The sequence below is a fragment of the Nelumbo nucifera genome, chromosome 2 (assembly GCF_055504915.1).
Source record: "Nelumbo nucifera cultivar China Antique chromosome 2, China Antique-T2T, whole genome shotgun sequence".
NCBI lineage: Eukaryota > Viridiplantae > Streptophyta > Magnoliopsida > Proteales > Nelumbonaceae > Nelumbo > Nelumbo nucifera.
Window position 1 is genome coordinate 88,627,520 of NC_142650.1, and position 17,660 is coordinate 88,645,179.

The window sequence follows — 17,660 nt, forward strand, 5'->3', positions numbered from 1 at the left end:
GTGTTGATTTTTCTACTATGTGTGCTCTCGTGGAAGTCAATTCACAAGTGTTTGTTTGTTGAAGTAAATAGGAAAAATTCTGGATTAATACCTTGTACTTTGGGCCTAGTGCCACTTTGGTCATTGAACTTTAAAATGTGACAATTCAATATTTGAACTTTCAAAACGTGCCAATCTAGTACCTGCCATTAACCAACCACCAATTATATGTATTACATGATGACATGTGCGATTTAAATTTTTTGAAAATGTCAAACTTACCCTTCAAAACATTGTCATCTTTCTTCTTAGGAATTAAGATTGAATCAATGCAATGGTGAACAACTCCAAACCTGCTGGGGTTTCATTAGCTAGGGATTTGATGGGAGTCATTTGGTTTTTATAGGAGTTAGATCATTACCATTCCCTTGCAAAATTGCACAAAAAATTTATATCTCTGTTTCATCTTCTTAAAGAAGAAGATGATGAACAATGTTTTAGTTTTAAGGACATTTGGATGGTTGATAAAGAAAATTAGATGATACCCAAATGACATTTGTTTATTTTCACATGTCATTGGCAGTTATTGGATTGAGACATTTTAAAATAAAATTAGAGGATAAAAGTGGCATTTGCCCAAAGTACAGGGTACTTTTTAAATTCCCAAGTAAATAAAAAGTAATATTTTTACTTTTATAAATATATAATAAATGGACAAAAAATTGTTGACTAACGTCTAACGGTCTCAAAAACTCCTGCTTGCTCCTCCCAAATATATTTTCTGCACTTCTGATTTTCAATATTTTTCTTTTTATTTATTTCTTTCACTCGTCTCTGTGCTAACTTACAGTTTAACTGACACCGCTCCGATCGGTTATGGTAAGCTAAATCCCATTCCCTACTTTTTTATCCTTTTTTTTTTTTCGTAAATATTCATTCAAAAATTAACATGAAGAAAGCCCTAATTGATCCCCTGCAACTGGAATGACGTGGAAATTGTCTGTACTGAGGAATCAAGAAATCCTGTCTCAATTCTCAAATGTTAAATCTTAGGCCTTGGGTTCTTGATCATTGCGTTGCTGGTTTCATTTGGATTTGACTCAAGAAAGTTGGAAAGTTTTCAGTATGGATTCGTAAGGGTCCAGTTTTCTGTTGCAGGATCGTAATCTGTGAACAGGGTTTTGGTTTTAGCTGTCGAAGATTTCATAATTCAAATCCTGAAGGTTTAGTAACAACGGGGTTGTAATATCTGCACATGCAACTTGATAGACGAGGGAATAATTGGTTATAGCTAATAGGGTTGATTTCGAGTGTGCCTCACAATGAAGACCAGTGATCGTCTTGCAAATTTGGCTCTAGCAGGTATTGCTTTTCTCTTCATCTGAAGAACAAGTATTTAGCTATGTTTCGGTTCAGTGTGGGAGATGAGAGTTTATTCATTTGTTCACCATTTACTTTCTGCTTCAAGTTATTTTTTTGATCAGTAAATAGTTTCTGCTTGAATCTAAGGTGACACTATATTGGATTCCGGGCTTAACTCTTGTGGTTCCAATCATTTGACAAATTTTCTGTCTTGCATTTTTTTTTCTTGTGCGATTAGATTTCCACTTCGTCAACAAATGCTTTTCTTGAAAGCAATACTGCTATCTGCAAATGACTTGCTGTACGGTTTTGGAATGTCAGTTTCCGCTGCAGTATTGACAGTTTTGGAATGCCCTTTTCCGCTGCTAAATATTGACAAGCATGTTTTTGATCGTTTAGATTTTTTGCAACCATTCCTGTGCAACTTACGATGCTTCCCCTAGGTTGCGTTCACTGTGTTGCATGTGTGGAAAATAGGAATCAGGGAAACTCTGTTCTTTATTGCCATTTAAGGAAGCGTTGATAAAAATTACCATGTAAGAAAATTGAGTAAAGCAATTTGGACGTCCTTTTCTCTTGGTTAATTTTAATTGAATTTCAAGTTCTTTTAATTGGTTAATCCATATGGTTACTAAGAAAAATTCTGGATAAATGAAGAGTTGGCTTGTTCTGGAGTCCACTTATTCTTTTCTGCAGCAAATGATCAACAATGTCAATCTGGCAGCAGGAGCAATAGGAATTTTGGAGGCTTTTGTTTGAGAGATGCCAGTAGAGTCACATTCTGGAAATGGTTCTTTGTTTTTTACAAAGAATTCTATTGGCAATTATCATGTGGGGTTTTCATGATTGTTATGTTTTGAGGCACTGCCTGGTCCATAGATTGATTGTTCCTTCAGAAAGACAGAAAGTAAGGTTTTTGTAGTGGTTGAAGTGGGTAACCTAAAATGCTTGGCTTGGATACAAGTTCTTCTAGTTTGAATCTAGATATGTAGGACAGATCTTTGGTGATTTGGAATCTGATGGTGGCGACATTTGAAAGAAAGCTTGCTACATGGAAAGCAGTTTACTTTCCCAAGGCTGGTAGACTTACTTTATGAAATTGCATATTTTCAATCCTTCTGAATTACATCCTATCTTTCTTCTATTTTATTGTTTGGAAACAGCCTCTCTCTATACAGGGTTAAGATTGCGTACATCTCTATCTATCCCTCCCCAGACCCTGCATTGGCGGGAGCCTCGTGCACTAGGCTCTGTTTGGAAAAATAGCAATACTCTTTACTAATAACATTAGGTTCTGTTTGGATAAGCTTTTGCTTTTGAACTTAAGTCTGTAGAAAACAAAAATGAGCCAAAAAGTATTTTGGACATTTGGTTAAGAATTGCTTTTAAAAACATAACAATAGAGCCAAAACACTTTTGAGCCCTGAAGCACAAAGTCTAAAATTGAGGCTTTGTGTTGTGAAGCCTATCCTAACACTATCTTAACTTTCCTCTCAAAACATGTTAGATCATCATCTAAAAGAATATATCATTTAAAATCTATTATTTTCAATATTTTAAACACAAAAGTTTAATAGAGCAATTGCATGTCAAACAATTATTAGCATCTAATGAATTGGGGGAGTCTTTAAGGGATGAATATGGAACAATTTTAGCTTTGTTTTCTGGCCCTATAGGTATTGGAACCTCTGTCAATGCTGAACTGACTGCATCCTTGCAAGGTTTGGAATTGGTAAGAACACTAAATTGGAGCAATGTGCTACTGGAAAGTGACTCAAGAGTGGTAATGAGCTGGATGAAGCAGTAGGACAAGAACAATGCCAGTCAATAGACATTTAGAGGAAATCAAGAGATTAAAAAGGGGAGAGGGCTTTAATTTCAATTGGGAACTAATGTGAGTGGGGTAAGGAATGGAGAGTTTTGAGTGTCATAAGGCTGAATGGAGGACTGTTTTTGTTCATGTTTCATGGTAGAAAGGAGGTGGAGTGGGTTCTGGAGTCTGAAGCCAAGTTAAATAGGGGTTGTGACTTACATTTAAGCTGGTTGTTTCCAGCAGCAGGACTTATTGAAGAAGGTAAGAGGAGAAAGACGAATCTTTCAGAGTGATTGGGGATGCCTGCGGTAAATTCTTGAACGCTGATGAAAGCAATGGGACATGGGAGAAAATTAACATTGTGAGAATCTTGGTGGAGGTTGAGGAGGTCTTTTCCATTTCAAACTATTTAGTTCTGGCTTTTACAGGTGAAGAGTATGGTCTAAGGATTTTTATTGAGGGAGAGGACCATTGTTTTTAGAGTGTTTGACGAGAGGAGAGAAGGAAGGATGAGAAGATGAAGTTGGAGTTTCAAGTTGAAGAGGGGACGATGAAGCATCGTTTGAATGAGGAAGACGATGGAAGGGAAGATTCAATAGGCAAAGTGGTAATTTTGGATGGGTATGAGGATTTAAATGAGAGGCATGTAGATGAAGTTGGTAAGGAGAGTATGAAAAGGTGCATCTTAGAGGGGTGGAAGTTTAAGTGAGTCACTTGAAGTGTGTAGGTGCAAAAATTAAAGGCTCACAAAGAAATAAGCGCCAAGGTTATGCTATTTAAGAGGAGGAGAAAGATTTTCACAAGCTTTAAACCGGCAAGGCAGAGGAATGGGTCTGGCTCATTGTAAATTTGACGGGTTTGGAAGAAAAAGTTTGAGCCTAAAGAATGAGGAGAGTCGAGTTGATGAGGAGCATCAACGTCTTGCGTGCAATGAGGCTAAGTTCGATAACGTTGGGAGTTTGGAGAGGGAGCAAACATAGCTTAACCAGCTAAAAGGTAAGTTTATTTGTTTTGGTTCTTTTGTGGTTGAGATCCCTGCTGATCCACCTCAAGTGGGGTGGCTGGTTTCATCTGACTGGAAAGCTGCTAGTTTTGAGGGAGATGGGGGAAGAAAGGAGGCTAGATCAGAGGAAGGTGAGGAAGGAGTAAGGGGGGAAGAAGGAAAGGAGGGAGGGAGCTTGGAGGAGGTGAAACTAAGAGGTTGGAAGCAAGTAGTCACTTTGAGGAAGCAAGAACAAAAGAAGAGAGTGGTGAACTAGAAGCTCAAGAAGAGTGTTTCTGATATGAAGTCCCAATTGGAAAATTTGGATTAGATTTAGGCCGAAGTAGGATCTTTGAGATCAAGGGATGAGTTAGCACTAGAGACAGTGAAGAAAGCAAAAGAATCAAGCAAATTCCATCTTGTTCATGTGTCAAAAGTGTTATCATCTTTGAAAGATGGATTAGTTGGTGCTGGTACTACTGATAAATTTAAGAAAGTCTATGAGAAAAGAGGTCCAAAGGGTAAAGGTTCGAAGATGAATAGTGCTGAGATCCGGGGAACCAAAGGTCAAGGGTCAGTAGGGGTTGAGTTATAGTGGATATTGGCTTCTGAAGAAGATTTGGAGCCGAGGTCAGAGTTTGAGGAAAAGGAGCAAGGGGGTGTTTAGGATAGTTAGAAGAACTTATTTGTGTCATCATGAACTGGTGCGAGTGAAAGAGGGGGGGGGGCAGGTGGAGATTGAATTTTTGGTTGATAGGGATGTAAAGGTGGGCAAGAGCTTAGGTCTGTTTTTTGGGGCAGAGAGTGGTTTGCTAGAAGGGCTTTTGAAGCACTTGAAACAAACAAGAAGGAAAAGAGCTTGAAGATACTTGAGAGGCCGTGTTTTAACTTTTAACCTATTTTTTGGATCAATAACTGAATTAATTTCATTAAAGAAAATTAGGGAAGTACAAAGAAAGGGAGATATAAACTCTCTTAACTCACCCAAGCAAAAAACAAAATTACAACATAGCCCAAAATACATGATTTCTTCCCACCCCTTGTTTGGCCAGTCTGTCAGCAAAGCAATTAGCATCTCTTTTTACTCAATTCAGATTAACTTCCATTCCTTGTGTCAGCCACTTAAAACTTTTTTTTTCTCATTAATGTAGTCCCACCACCCCATCTCCTCTTTCTGAAGCCAGCGTATAACCAACTTAGAATCCCCTTCAATTTTCAGTTTTGAGATGTTCAATTCCTTGGCTTTATGAACTCCTTCCATAACAGTTAAAATTTCAGCCCTCAAAGAATCTCCTGCACCTATAGGACTAGAATATAAAACAATTATTTTGCATTCCTCATTTCTGAAAACTCCTCCTATGCTTTGGGGACCTGGATTTCCTTCACTACTACCATTAACATTCAACTTAATAAATCCACTGACTGGGGGAGACCAAGAAGGCTTAATGACGGCCTTCAAAGGAGCAGAATCCGCCACTTCCAGATTCTCATCAGATCTGCAGTAGAAACACCCTCAAATAATTTTAAGGTTTTCATCTAGCCAGTGGACCACTCTAATGGTGATGGCTTCAATTCGGGCTTCTCAACTCCTCTCTTTTTCTGCAAATGTTCTCTGGTTCCTCTCTTCCCACATTGGCCAACAAACTGTTGCTCTCATACACCTCCATAAAATTCTTCCCCTCTTCTTCTGCCAACTAACGGAGGTAGGGCCAAATAGGCTTTGTACTTTTAGCCTGGAGGGGGGGGGGGTTCCACCTACACCCAAATTGAGGATACGAAGGAATAGGAGGTTAATAAGTGATGGGAAGACTCACCAATGCCTTGCAAAGGTGACACCAGTGAGGAGATAATCACCAATTAGGTCTTTTCCTTTGAAGCTGGTCATGTGTGTTAATTCTTTCAACCACTCAACAGAGCTGCACATTCCACTACTTCATTTTGTTGTAAATTAATACCCACAAACTGCACTTGGCCAGATTTATCTTCAACCCTGAAATCTGTTCCACTACCTCTAAGATTCTCCTAAGAACTCTCACATCCTATGGCCCTTTAAACTCCACCATGATAATCATGTTACAAACAGCATATACGAGACAATTTGTTGTTATCTTCCTACTCTGAAGCCTTTTAGAAATATTTCTCTTATCGGCCCTCTTTAGTGATTTGCTAAACACCACTATCAAAATGAACCACATAGAGGATAATGGATCTCCTTGTCTCAATCCACTTGTTGCCTAATATAATTTCTTTTGGGGTTTCATTTTTGAGAAATGAGATGTTAGTCGTCCTTAGGCACCCAATGATCCTCCTAATCCATCTATGTCATAGTGTTTTTAAAAGAGCAAGGGCCCTTTTGCGCTCAAGGCTCAAGGCAAGGTGCATGCCTTTTTGAAGTGAGGTGCATAAACATAATATTAATTAAAACATACTTAAATTTATAATACTAAATGTTTTAAAAAGCCTATTAGCTCAAATTAAAATGCATAAATATAACACATAAAACATATGCAAATTGAAGATGTAAAAATAAAATTATACATAACACATAAAACATATTCAAGCACTTGAAACTTTCAAGCTTTTTATTTCTTGTCCAATTGTATTACTCTAATTCTATGAGCTACTTTTTATTGAGCCCCTTAGGGCAAGCCCAAATAAGTCCATACTATGGTCATACTTTTAAATTCTTAATCCCTACTTAAAAAGTTTGGTTTTATAATTTAGTTTTAGTTCCTTATTTTTAAAAAATGAAGAATGAAATGAACAATATATTAGCAAAGTTGGGGTTCTTGATTGGGGGCCCAGGGGTAGAGCCCCCAGCCCAGCTACAGAAGTACAAAAAGCACCAAATGTAATGAAGGCACAATCTTGGATTAAGGCGCAGGTCGCACCAGGTGTATGCCTTTCTAAAGTGGCTGTCAGGCCTAGGTGAGGCACAGGCCTTGAAATGTAATTTGCCTATGAGCCTAGGCATGCCTTAGGTGCACTTTTTCAATCACTGCTATGACCAAGGCCCATCTTTCTCATTGCTCCTCTTAGATACTCCCAATCAACATGACTTTTACACCTTTTCTGTAAATAAAATTTGTACACAAAACCTTTCTTCCCCTAAAATCCCCAACTGCTTCATTTGCTATCAAAATTTCATCTAGAATCTAGCAATTTGGTGAGCTATAATGCATCAACCATCCATTATTTTTGTTTATTTATTTATTTATCTAATTTTGTTCCTTATGTCTTATTTCTTATAGTATGGCTCAAGGAGACTTGCTTTTATTTTATTTTTTGGTTACAGGTTTAACTTTGGCACCACTGGTTATGAAAGTAGATCCAAATCTAAATGTCATTTTAACAGCATGTTTGACTGTTTATGTTGGTTGCTATCGGTCAGTCAAGCCGACACCACCATCAGTAAGTATGACCATTAATAAGATTGAAGTGTCTTTTGAGAAAATAGTGTTATACATCAATAAAAAAAAGGAAAATAATGATATACCAAGACAACTAGATTGGCATGTTATGGTCTGTTTCAAACCCATGTTTGTTGAGTTTAGATCCCTTAAAAGCTTATACAACAGTACAATTTTGCATCTTATGAGGTTATCATAAAGTTGTCACCACATTGCCTCTCTTGAAGACTCTTCCATTGTGAGAGGGTCTGGGTCTGAGATTTTTTTTGATCAATAACTGAAATTCATTAATAAATCAGAAAAATGGAGGATACATATAAGGAGAAGATAAACTCTCTTTACTCCCCTGGATAGAAGCCATAAGATGGTTTATAGCCAAAAAATTAGTGTGTTTATTCCCACCCCTTGTTCAGCTAAAGAATCAACCATGGAGTTGACATCCCTCTTAACCCATTTCAGCTTGACATCCATTCCTTGTGTCAAGTGTCTAAATTTCTGTTTTGCATTCATCTAAGCCCACCATCCCCTCTCCTCTTTTTGAAGCCAGCCAATAACCTGCTTAGAATCCCCTTCAATTAACACCTTAGTAAGGCTAAGCTCTGTGGCTCTCTTAGCTCCTTCCACCACAGCAAGGATTTCCGTTCTTAATGAATCCCCAACACCAATGGGCATCTATAAAAGTTTGGGATCAGTTCTTGTTGGATAAGTGTAGATCGTTTATTTGTTTGTTTTTTTATATTGTTCTTTTCTTGTCTACAGTTAAACATGATTGCATTTTTATCTGACATCACTTATTCATGCAGGAGACAATGTGACATGAACATGCTAAGCGCTTTCCCTTAGTTGGTAGCGCAATGCTCTTATCACTGTTCTTACTGTTCAAGTTCCTATCAAAAGACTTGGTTAATGCTGTGTTGACATGCTACTTCTTTGTACTTGGGATCATTGCACTTTCGTATGTTCTTCCTACATGGGCATGCTAGTATATTTTTTTCTATTGATATGAGTTACATGTGACTAATAATTTGTTGTTGTCTTCATTTTCTAATTTGTGCTGTTTTTTCCTATCTTCAGTGCAACATTACTACCTGCTATTAGGCGTTTTCTTCCAAGAAATTGGAATGGGGATTCTATTAGGTTGCATCTTCCCTATTTTCGTTGTATGTGATCTCGTTCCTTTTCCCTTTGTTCTTGCAAATGCTTATTTTGACTTATTCCTATTAGTTATTAAATTATTTCTGGGTGTTTTTGTGTATGATTTGATGCACTAAGGTGCATCTGTTTGTGATCTCATGTGCTTATGCTGAACAAAAAAGTTCTTTTATTTTTTCTTTTTCATTTTTTTAAGATAGACATGGAAACAAGGTTTAAACATTGGTTTTAATGTAAATGATGAAACCTTTGTTTTCTTCCCCTCTCCCCCTCCCCTCCACTAAACTAGTAATAAGGAAAAGAAGCCACTTAACTAGTGATAAAAAAGAAGGGCTGTTTATCCTTTGATAGGTGGAAGAATACTTTAAGTACTGTATTTCGCAACATGTTAATGCACTCTGCGCAGAATTGTATTTTTTGTTCTTCTACTTATCCTTTGATAGGTGGACATCTGATTATATCTTTACTATGCAGAATGATGTTTATCTTTGTGCCTTTCTTACACAGCTGTGGAGGTTGAGTTCACGAGATCTCAGATTGTTGCTGCAATCCCAGGATCTTTTTTCTGTGCATGGTATGCTAAAGAGAAGCATTGGCTAGCCAACAATATATTGGGATTAGCATTCTCCATTCAGGTCTAGTTATGTTCTTAATAAAATAATTGTTCATAAATTCTGTTTTCATGCTGTTTTGTATTCTGAAGTAGATGGCCGAGGCTATCTATCATTCTAAAGTACTCTTGTACACATCATTTTTTTATCTTAATGAATATAGTGTTTATTACTGATCATAAAATGCTGTTAATGAATAATTGGGATTGCATTTTGAGTTATTGCTGAAGAGAGAAAAACCATTGTTGATTGATCACTTTGAATTGTTAATGAACCGAGGTTAGAAATTCAAACTTCTTGGGGTTTTAGGATAAATTTGATTTCATGGTTTCTTTTGGGTCTATACTTGTTTTGCATTATCATTATTCTGTTTGATGCATAAGTTAATAAGGTAACTTATCACTGGCAATGTTAATATACATGCTCTAGTAAGGAAGCCCAATTGGTGATGTTAGCCATGCTTTATAATAGTGTTAGACAATTCCATGGAATGAACTAGCTTTTTGTGTAGGAAAAGTGGCAGGTATGGGACAGATAAAGTTAGAAGTGCTCTTAGAGGAACATTTTAGTAGTTCTAATAGGTGTTTCTAGAAGAAAAAAAGTTGTCTACTTATTGTGGCATATCTGGAAAAATAGAATGAAAAAGTATTTGACAATAAGAAACTTGACCCACCGCAGATTATTGAATGGGCTAGAAAAGCTTTGATGGAGTACACAAACAGTTAGTAGAGCCACAACAATTGGCCAGAAGGAAAAGAAACGGGCCTGGACAAAGTCGACACAAAATATTGCTGCTGCTAAGATAAACATTGATGCATCTATGAAAGGGATGGGCCATACAAATTTGGCTATATTTTGAGGGGTTCTAAGGCAAAATCATAGAAGCAAGAACAGTGAGTTTTGGAATCACTTAAGTCAACATGGCTGAAATATGGGCTGCATGGAGGTCCAACACATGGCACCCCAGAAGGCATTTACTGAAGTCGAAGTTTGGATTGAGGGGGATTTGGAGATAACTATAGAGTGTCTTAGGAACAACTACCTACCACCATGGTGGTGTAAAATCTTAACTACAGATGGCCATAAAGTTGCAATACTGTTATCATTGGAAATTCACTACAACTCTACAAGCATAGTAAGAGAGAAGAAAATGAAGCTGTCGACTAGTTAGCCAACTAACCAGTCCGAATGTACTGGCTCACCATACTAATTGATGAGGCCAAGAAAAGAAAAAGAAAAAAAAGAAAAAAGTGGGTATTCTGTTTTGCGTGTTTTTGTAGTAGGACCCCAAATTTTTGTTTTTTGGGTAGCTTTGTTGACACTTTGGTACCAGGGGTATTTTTGTGATTTATAATTTAGATTTTGGTTAGGGGCAGTTGGGTGCACATCTGTTGGGTTTTGGTCTCTTGGGTCTTTTTGTAACAAAACTTTTCTTTTGGGGGGTTCATTGAAGTTTGTTTTGTTCTAAAGGAGTTGCTTGTGAGAGGGAAAAATTCCAGGGGCTTATGTGTAAATATTTTAATTGACTTCTCCAGCAAGCCATTGGGTCTTATAAAAGAGAAGGGGGCTTTTTCTGTAGGGGCCTTTTTGATTATTTCTCTCTTGTTTGAGTTGTAGCTCAGCCCCAACTAGGGTTTTCAAGTATTGGGAGCTTGGGTTGTAGCGGCACATTGCAGATACCTTCTTCTTCCCCCTCTAGCTTAGAGGCTACACAACCCATTCTTTTCTGTTGCTAAAGTAAAAATGGGTTTTGCTAAAATGGCAGTGCTGGGTGCTAGCTTTAGGATAAAGCAGCAGCTAGCATGGTTCTTTTAGAGAAACCCATCTGCTTGCTTAATAAAACAGAGTTGGGTTTCTACTGCCGTGGAGGTTGTATTGGTCTTAAGAGAGGTTTCAGACACAGAAAGAAACGCATGTACTTTGAGTAGAAAGAAAGACGGAGAAGGAAGAGAGGGGAAACATGTGAATCATGCAAAGAGAAAGAAAGAAACATGTCTCTCATGTAATAATACGTATCGCACATGCAGACATATTTCAATTTCTTAAAGGTTTAAAGTTGGCCGAATAATGCAATTGTAAAATTTCATACGTATGAAGTGTGAGCACGTGGAGATCTACAGTAAGATTCCATTTTGCGAAAGGGGAAAGCACCCCTTTCGCTTTGATATATATATATATATGTATATATATAAGATTTCTTTGTCTTCCTCTTCTCCCTTTTCATTTTCCCTCTGCCTTTTAGGAAAAAGCAGCAGAGTATTCAATAAGTCTTGAGCTTCCAGGGCACAACATCTCTTTGTTCTCTCCCTCCCCCCCCGAAAAGCAAATAAACCTTCCAATCTGCTTGTGCCATGTGTGCTCCACAAAACCCTACCTGCCTTGTCTTCAACCTCAGCTTCCGATGCCACCCAAAGTTTCCACCATCTCCCTTCTGTGAAGAAGTCGATCGTACGGGGAATCCTATCAGGTTTATTGCTTGCTACTGTAATCTTCACAGCATGAAGGTCAGCAGTGCAAACATCTTCCACTACTACATTACATGCACCTGCTAGCCTATCGAAGACCTGATCCATCCACAAGTTAAAAGGTGGACCAAAAATCTTCGAGATCACACTCCCTCCAGGTACTGAAATTTCATTGCAAGAAGGTGTTCAGTTTGCCACCGTCACCGAACCTTCCGAAGTTTCAAAAATCATGAGCTTTGCCTTTGAATTTCCAATATCCAGAACTGCTTTACTGTCATTGAAAGGATTAATCACACCCCAATCCGCATTTGGAATTCTAATCATAACATCGTTAAGAATCCTCTTCTTGCTGTTCACTGTCAACATTTTGCTCCAATCTTCCTTACCTCCTCTCATAGTGAACTTTGGGACGCTATCAGCTCCTTCAATTGTTGCCTCTTGAATCCCTTTATGTTCCTCTGACTCCTGAAACTTCTTCTCCACCCCCAAACCTTTTAACTTTTGTTTTTTCAGGCAGCATGTTTCCTCATACTCCTGCAGCACCTCAGCAAACTGCAACCCATCCCTGTCTATTTCTTCCTTCCGGCAAACAGATAGTTTGATCTATCCTCATAAAACATCCTTTATTATTGACTATTTTCTCAATTGAGAAGAACTTCCTTTCCTTTCTCAACTCACTCCTCTAGCCAGGTCTGGTCTCCATATGGCTTGCTCCCTCGACAAATCCTTTAATCCAACCTGTAATGAATTTGGACATGAAAACTGTGGACCTCCCTTCCTCTTCTAACATCAAAACCTATCCCTCCTTAGATTCCTCTACCAGAAAGCTCTTCTTCTTCACCGCAAATCTTTTCCTCCAAATCATCTTCCCCTCCAAATCAACTAGATAGAACTTTCAAGACTGATAAAATAATTGACCTGGGAAAAATACCTGAGAGGGAAGTCAGGTTAGGCATAAGAATTTGTATCTTTTTTCTTTTTTCACTCTCGTTTTCTTTTAGTTGGAGGTGATGGATTTTCTATAAGTTTCTTTGGTAGATTGGAGGCTGGTTGAAGAGGAGTTGTATAATGAAGAGGGGGTAAGAGGGGGAGAGGAGATCTGAACAAAGGGAAGGTGATAATAGGGCTAAGAACTTGGAGAAGGGGAGGATGAAGCAGGTAGAGCTTTCTAGATTGATAAAGTGGTTGACCTAGAAAAGTTAGTTAAGAGGGAAGGCAGAAGTGGAAAGGCATTAAGTCTTTCTTTTCTTCATTGGAGAGATAGCAAATTTTCTATAAAATTCTTCAGTGCATTGCAAGAGAAGGAAAAGCAGCAGAGTCCAGTAGGTCAAAGGGAAGTTTGAGACCATGGTATTGACTTTAGAAGGCATTATGGATGAGGCTGGGCATTGAAGTTGGGTTTGAAAGAGTAGGCCTGGTGCTGTAGTTACAGGATGCTTGAGTTTGGTGGAGAATGACAATCAGTCCAGCATAAGTCAGATTGAACAAAAGTATCAATCAGTGTAATAAATCTGTTTCAGGTGAGACTAGAAGAAAAAGTGAAGAAAAAGAGAGAACAGATTGTGAGGCTCAATGTGAGACCCTGTTATGTTTTATTACTGCTGAAAAAATAAGGCAAATTACATCTCTTCCTTTAGTAGTTAGGATGTATCACTAATAAGAGCCAATGAAGAATAAAATAGGCCCATGACTCATTTATTATCACCCAAAGACTGCTACCAAATAAAAAATAAGAAAGAATCAGCCGCAAATAAGAAAAGAAAAAGAAATCTAAACAAATTTATCAAAAAAAAAAAAAGAAATCTAAACAAACTAATTCATTCTTTTCTATAAGTCCAATCCAGGGTGGTGGTGGTGGAGCTTCTAAGGATGTTCTCAAACTTTTAAGTTGGGCCTGGTGGTTGTTCAAGGAAAGGGACCTTCAAGTAGTGGGAGAGGAGCTAATTTGTATTTGATTGGGGGATTCTAGGGTTTTTGTTATCATACTTTGAAGTGCCAGAAGATTTGTAGTGTCTTCGAGTTCTTAGTGGTTAACATGTGGAGATTGTTGAGCAAAAGAAGAAGTAGAAGAAGAGAGAAGTGGCTGCAGACTTAAGGCCTCAAAAGAACTGCTTCATGTGAGTGAAGCATTTGTATTTATACTATACTGGCTGTACAACACAAGAGGTTTACAAAATTACAAAAATACCCCTGTGGGCACTAAACCTGCGTACAATACATATAATACACCTGTCAACACTCCCCCTCAAGTTGGGGCATAGATATCAATCATGCCCAACTTGTCACACAGACCTTGGTGTCTGGAATGGTTTAGCCCTTTTGTAAAGATGTCTGCTAGTTGGTCTTCAGAGCTGATGTATGGAGTGCATTACTTCGCCTGTGATGATTTTCTCTCTGATAAAGTGCTTGTCAACTTCAATGTGCTGCCGGGTTGGCAGCGATACTTATAGCTGCCTTGTTGTCATAGAGTAGTCATGGGTTTATCTACTAGAAAACCCAACTCTCCCAATAGATTCTTTATCCACATACCTTCGGCTACTCCGTGTGCCATTGCACGGTACTCAGCTTCAGCACTGGATCTAGCTACCACGGTTTGCTTCTTACTCCTCCAAATAACAAGGTTCCCTCCTACAAAGGTGCAGTAACCACTAGTAGACCTTCAATCACTTTGAGATCCAGCCCAATCCGCATCTGTGTAAATTTCAACTCTCAAATGTCCATGTTTCTAGAATAATAAGCCAGCACCCAGGAACTTCTTAAGATACCGCAGTATTCTCTCTACTGCTTCAAGATGAGTGGACACCTAGGTGCATGCATGAACTGGCTAAGGACACCAACAACATATGCTATGTCTGGACGAGTCATAGAGAGGTACAACAATCTCCCTACAAGCCTCTGAAATTGCTTCACATCCTTAAGAGGTTCACCTTGGCTGTCACTTAACTTATGGTTGGGGTCAATGGGAGAGTCAGCTGGTTTAACCCCAATCTTTCCAGTGTCCTTAAGCAGGTCTAGGACATATTTCCTTTGGGAGATGAAGATACCCTTTTTTGATCGGGCAGCCTCAATTCCAAGGAAGTATTTGGCGGGTCCTAGATCTTTCACTTCGAACTGAGTGGCAAGGAAGCCCTTCAAACTTTGAATTTCATCCTTCCAGTCACTAGTAACAATTATGTCATCCACATATACTATTAGGGCAGCCATTTTACCTTCTACCCTTTTTACAAACAGTGTGTGATCTGACTGACATTGCTTGTATCCCCTCTGCTGAACTGCAGTATGAAATATGCTAAACCAAGCTCTTGGTGATTGCTTAAGCCCATATAAAGACTTCTTTAACTTGCACACTTTCTATTCACTTCCTTGAGCCAAAAAACCGGGGTTGAACCATGTAAACTTCCTCTTCAAGGTCACCATTCAAGAAGGCATTCTTGATGTCGAGCTGATGTAGATCCCAATTCAGATTGGTAGCAAGAGAGAAAAGTACTCTAATAGAGTTCATTTTGGCAACAAGGCAAAGGTTTCTGCATAATCAACTCCATATACTTGAGTAAAACCCTTTGCCACTAAACGAGCTTTATACCTCTCCATAGTTCCATCAGCCCCATGCTTAATAGTAAACACCCATTTACATCCAACTGGATCCTTTCCCTTAGGGAGATCAACAAGTTCCCATGTGTCAGTCTTATGAAGAACATCAATTTCTTCCTTCATGGCATTTGTCCATTCTGGTACTGAGAGAGCTTCTGCCACATTCTTGGAAATAGGGGTACTGCCAATGGAGGTAAGGAAGGCACGAAATGAAGGTGAGATGTTCTCATAGGAAACAAAGTTGGAAATGGGGTGTTTAGTGGTGCACGACCTAACACCTTTCCTGTGGGCAATAGGAAGGTCAAGATCATTAGCAACAGGGAGGTCAGGACCATCATTGGGAGTCAAGTTACCTGAGTGAGTATGATCTTCCCTCGAGGAGTTTGATGGCATTTGAGGTACAACTTCTGGATTCTCCACAGCTCTTGAACTCGGTTGGCCTTTACGACGACGAGAAAAAACACGGAAAGGTGGAGGATCAGGAAGAGAAGGGGGAGAAGGAGAAGGATTAGGAAGAGGAGGAAGCTGAACCAGTTTCTCCTCATGCCTAGACTCCCCCTGAGGAGAAACAGGAAAGAAGGGCTCATCTTCAAAGAAGGTAACATCCATGGAGACATAGAATCTCCGAGAAACAGGATTAAAGCAACGATACCCTTTCTGAGAGATGAGTAGGCAAGAAATATGCACGGGATAGCACGAGAGTCCTATTTCCCCCGGGTGGGAGATAGGTTTTGGACAAAGCACCGACAACCAAAAACACGAGGAGGGATAGAAAGAAGAGGGGCCTTAGGAAAGAGAAGCTGATGTGGGGCTTTGTACTCTGACCAACGAGAGGGCATTCGGTTAATGAGGTATGTAGAACAAATGACAACCTCAAGCCAAAATCGTTTGGGAACATTCATGTGGAGTAGTAAACCCCGTGCCACTTCAAGGAGGTGTTGGTTCTTCCGTTCAGCCACACCATTTTGTTGTGGCGTACGGGCACAAGAGCTCCGATGAAGAGAGCCATGTGAAGCAAAGAACTTTGTGAGGTCACTATGAAAAAACTCTTTTGCATTGTCTGACTGAAATATTTGAATCTCGGTCTGAAATTGGGTGAAGACCATCCGCTGAAAATCTTGGATAATTTTTGGTACTTCCTCACGGGTTTGCATTGGATATACCCAAGTGTATCTGGAATAATCGTCAATGAAGGTAATGAAGTACTTGTAGCCACTCTCAGAAGGTAAAGTAACAGGGCCCCACACATCAGAATGCACAATGTGAAAAGGCAACTCAGATTTACTATTTCTTTGAGGAAATTGAGTTCTACAATGCTTGCTTAACTGACACGTTTGACAAAAAAAAATTAGAAACAGACACTGACTTACACAGTTCTGGGAAAACAAATTTCAAGGTCTCAAAAGACAAATGACCCAGACGACAGTGCCACAAATACATTTTACTCTTTTTGAACTGACTCACAGACTCTGTAACATGACGGCCAGCCGTATTCTCCAGCATGTAGAGTCCATCAACCATACGTCCCCTATCAATCGTCCTCCCCGAGGCTAGATCCTGAATCACACAATAGGTAGGGAAAAAAGTCACAGAACAATTTAAGGAATTTGTAACACTACTGACTGAGAACAAATTCATAGGGAATTTTGGAACATGAAGAACATCAGAAAGAGTAAGGCCGAGGGGAAGAGAGAGAGTTCCTTGACCAGCTATGGAAGTGTATGATCCATCAACTAGTCTCACTTTATCTCTTCCGGAAAGAGGGTGATAAGTTTGAAAGTAAGAGGACATACCAGTCATGTGTTTTGATGCTCTAGAATCAATGATCCATGGAGAGTCAAGGTTGTGAGAAGCAACATGGAAAGCTATGGCTGGATTACCTGATGTGGATGCAAAAGAGGTGGTGGGACGAGCATCCATCTGGCGAATTGCTCTACCATAAAGCTTCAAATGGTCACGGAAGGAGTTTACAATATCCTCCCTTGGGTCAGATCCAGAGTAGCTATGTTGGCCATGTGGTGTTTGAGTCATAGTAGAAGTGGAGGGCTGATTTTCCCGAGTAACCATGTTGGCCATGTGGTGTTTCTTGGTACCTTGTTGCCCAAGCCTTCTAATAACATCTGAGCCTTGCTTCTTAGGTAGATCCTGAGCCCACTTTGGTTTCCCATGGAGATCCAACAAGTATCTTTGGTGTGCCGGGGCTTCTGACAATTAGTGCACCGCAATTTTTCCTTATTCATGATTCTAGGTTTAGAAGTACTCAAAACCAAAGGCACACTGCCTTACAGAGCTGCT

General features: G+C 39.2%; 1 protein-coding gene across 4 annotated transcripts in view; it reads left to right on the plus strand.

Moving 5' to 3' along the window:
• Nucleotides 1–715: 715 nt before the first annotated feature.
• The window catches only part of LOC104606046 (signal peptide peptidase-like), a 55,253-nt gene continuing 38,308 nt past the window's right edge, over nucleotides 716–17,660 (plus strand). The window contains exons 1-6 of one of the 4 annotated variants that reach the window (XM_010271077.3): nucleotides 716–858; nucleotides 1,138–1,341; nucleotides 7,432–7,547; nucleotides 8,350–8,501; nucleotides 8,621–8,706; nucleotides 9,206–9,333. In XM_010271077.3, the coding sequence (XP_010269379.2) occupies nucleotides 8,401–8,501; nucleotides 8,621–8,706; nucleotides 9,206–9,333 (315 nt within the window). In that variant the 5' untranslated portion in view covers nucleotides 716–858; nucleotides 1,138–1,341; nucleotides 7,432–7,547; nucleotides 8,350–8,400. Of the gene's footprint in view, nucleotides 859–881; nucleotides 1,342–7,431; nucleotides 7,548–8,349; nucleotides 8,502–8,620; nucleotides 8,707–9,205; nucleotides 9,334–17,660 lie in introns of those variants that run through there. The other 3 variants (XM_019199232.2, XM_088897378.1, XM_019199233.2) reach the window with 3 other exon arrangements.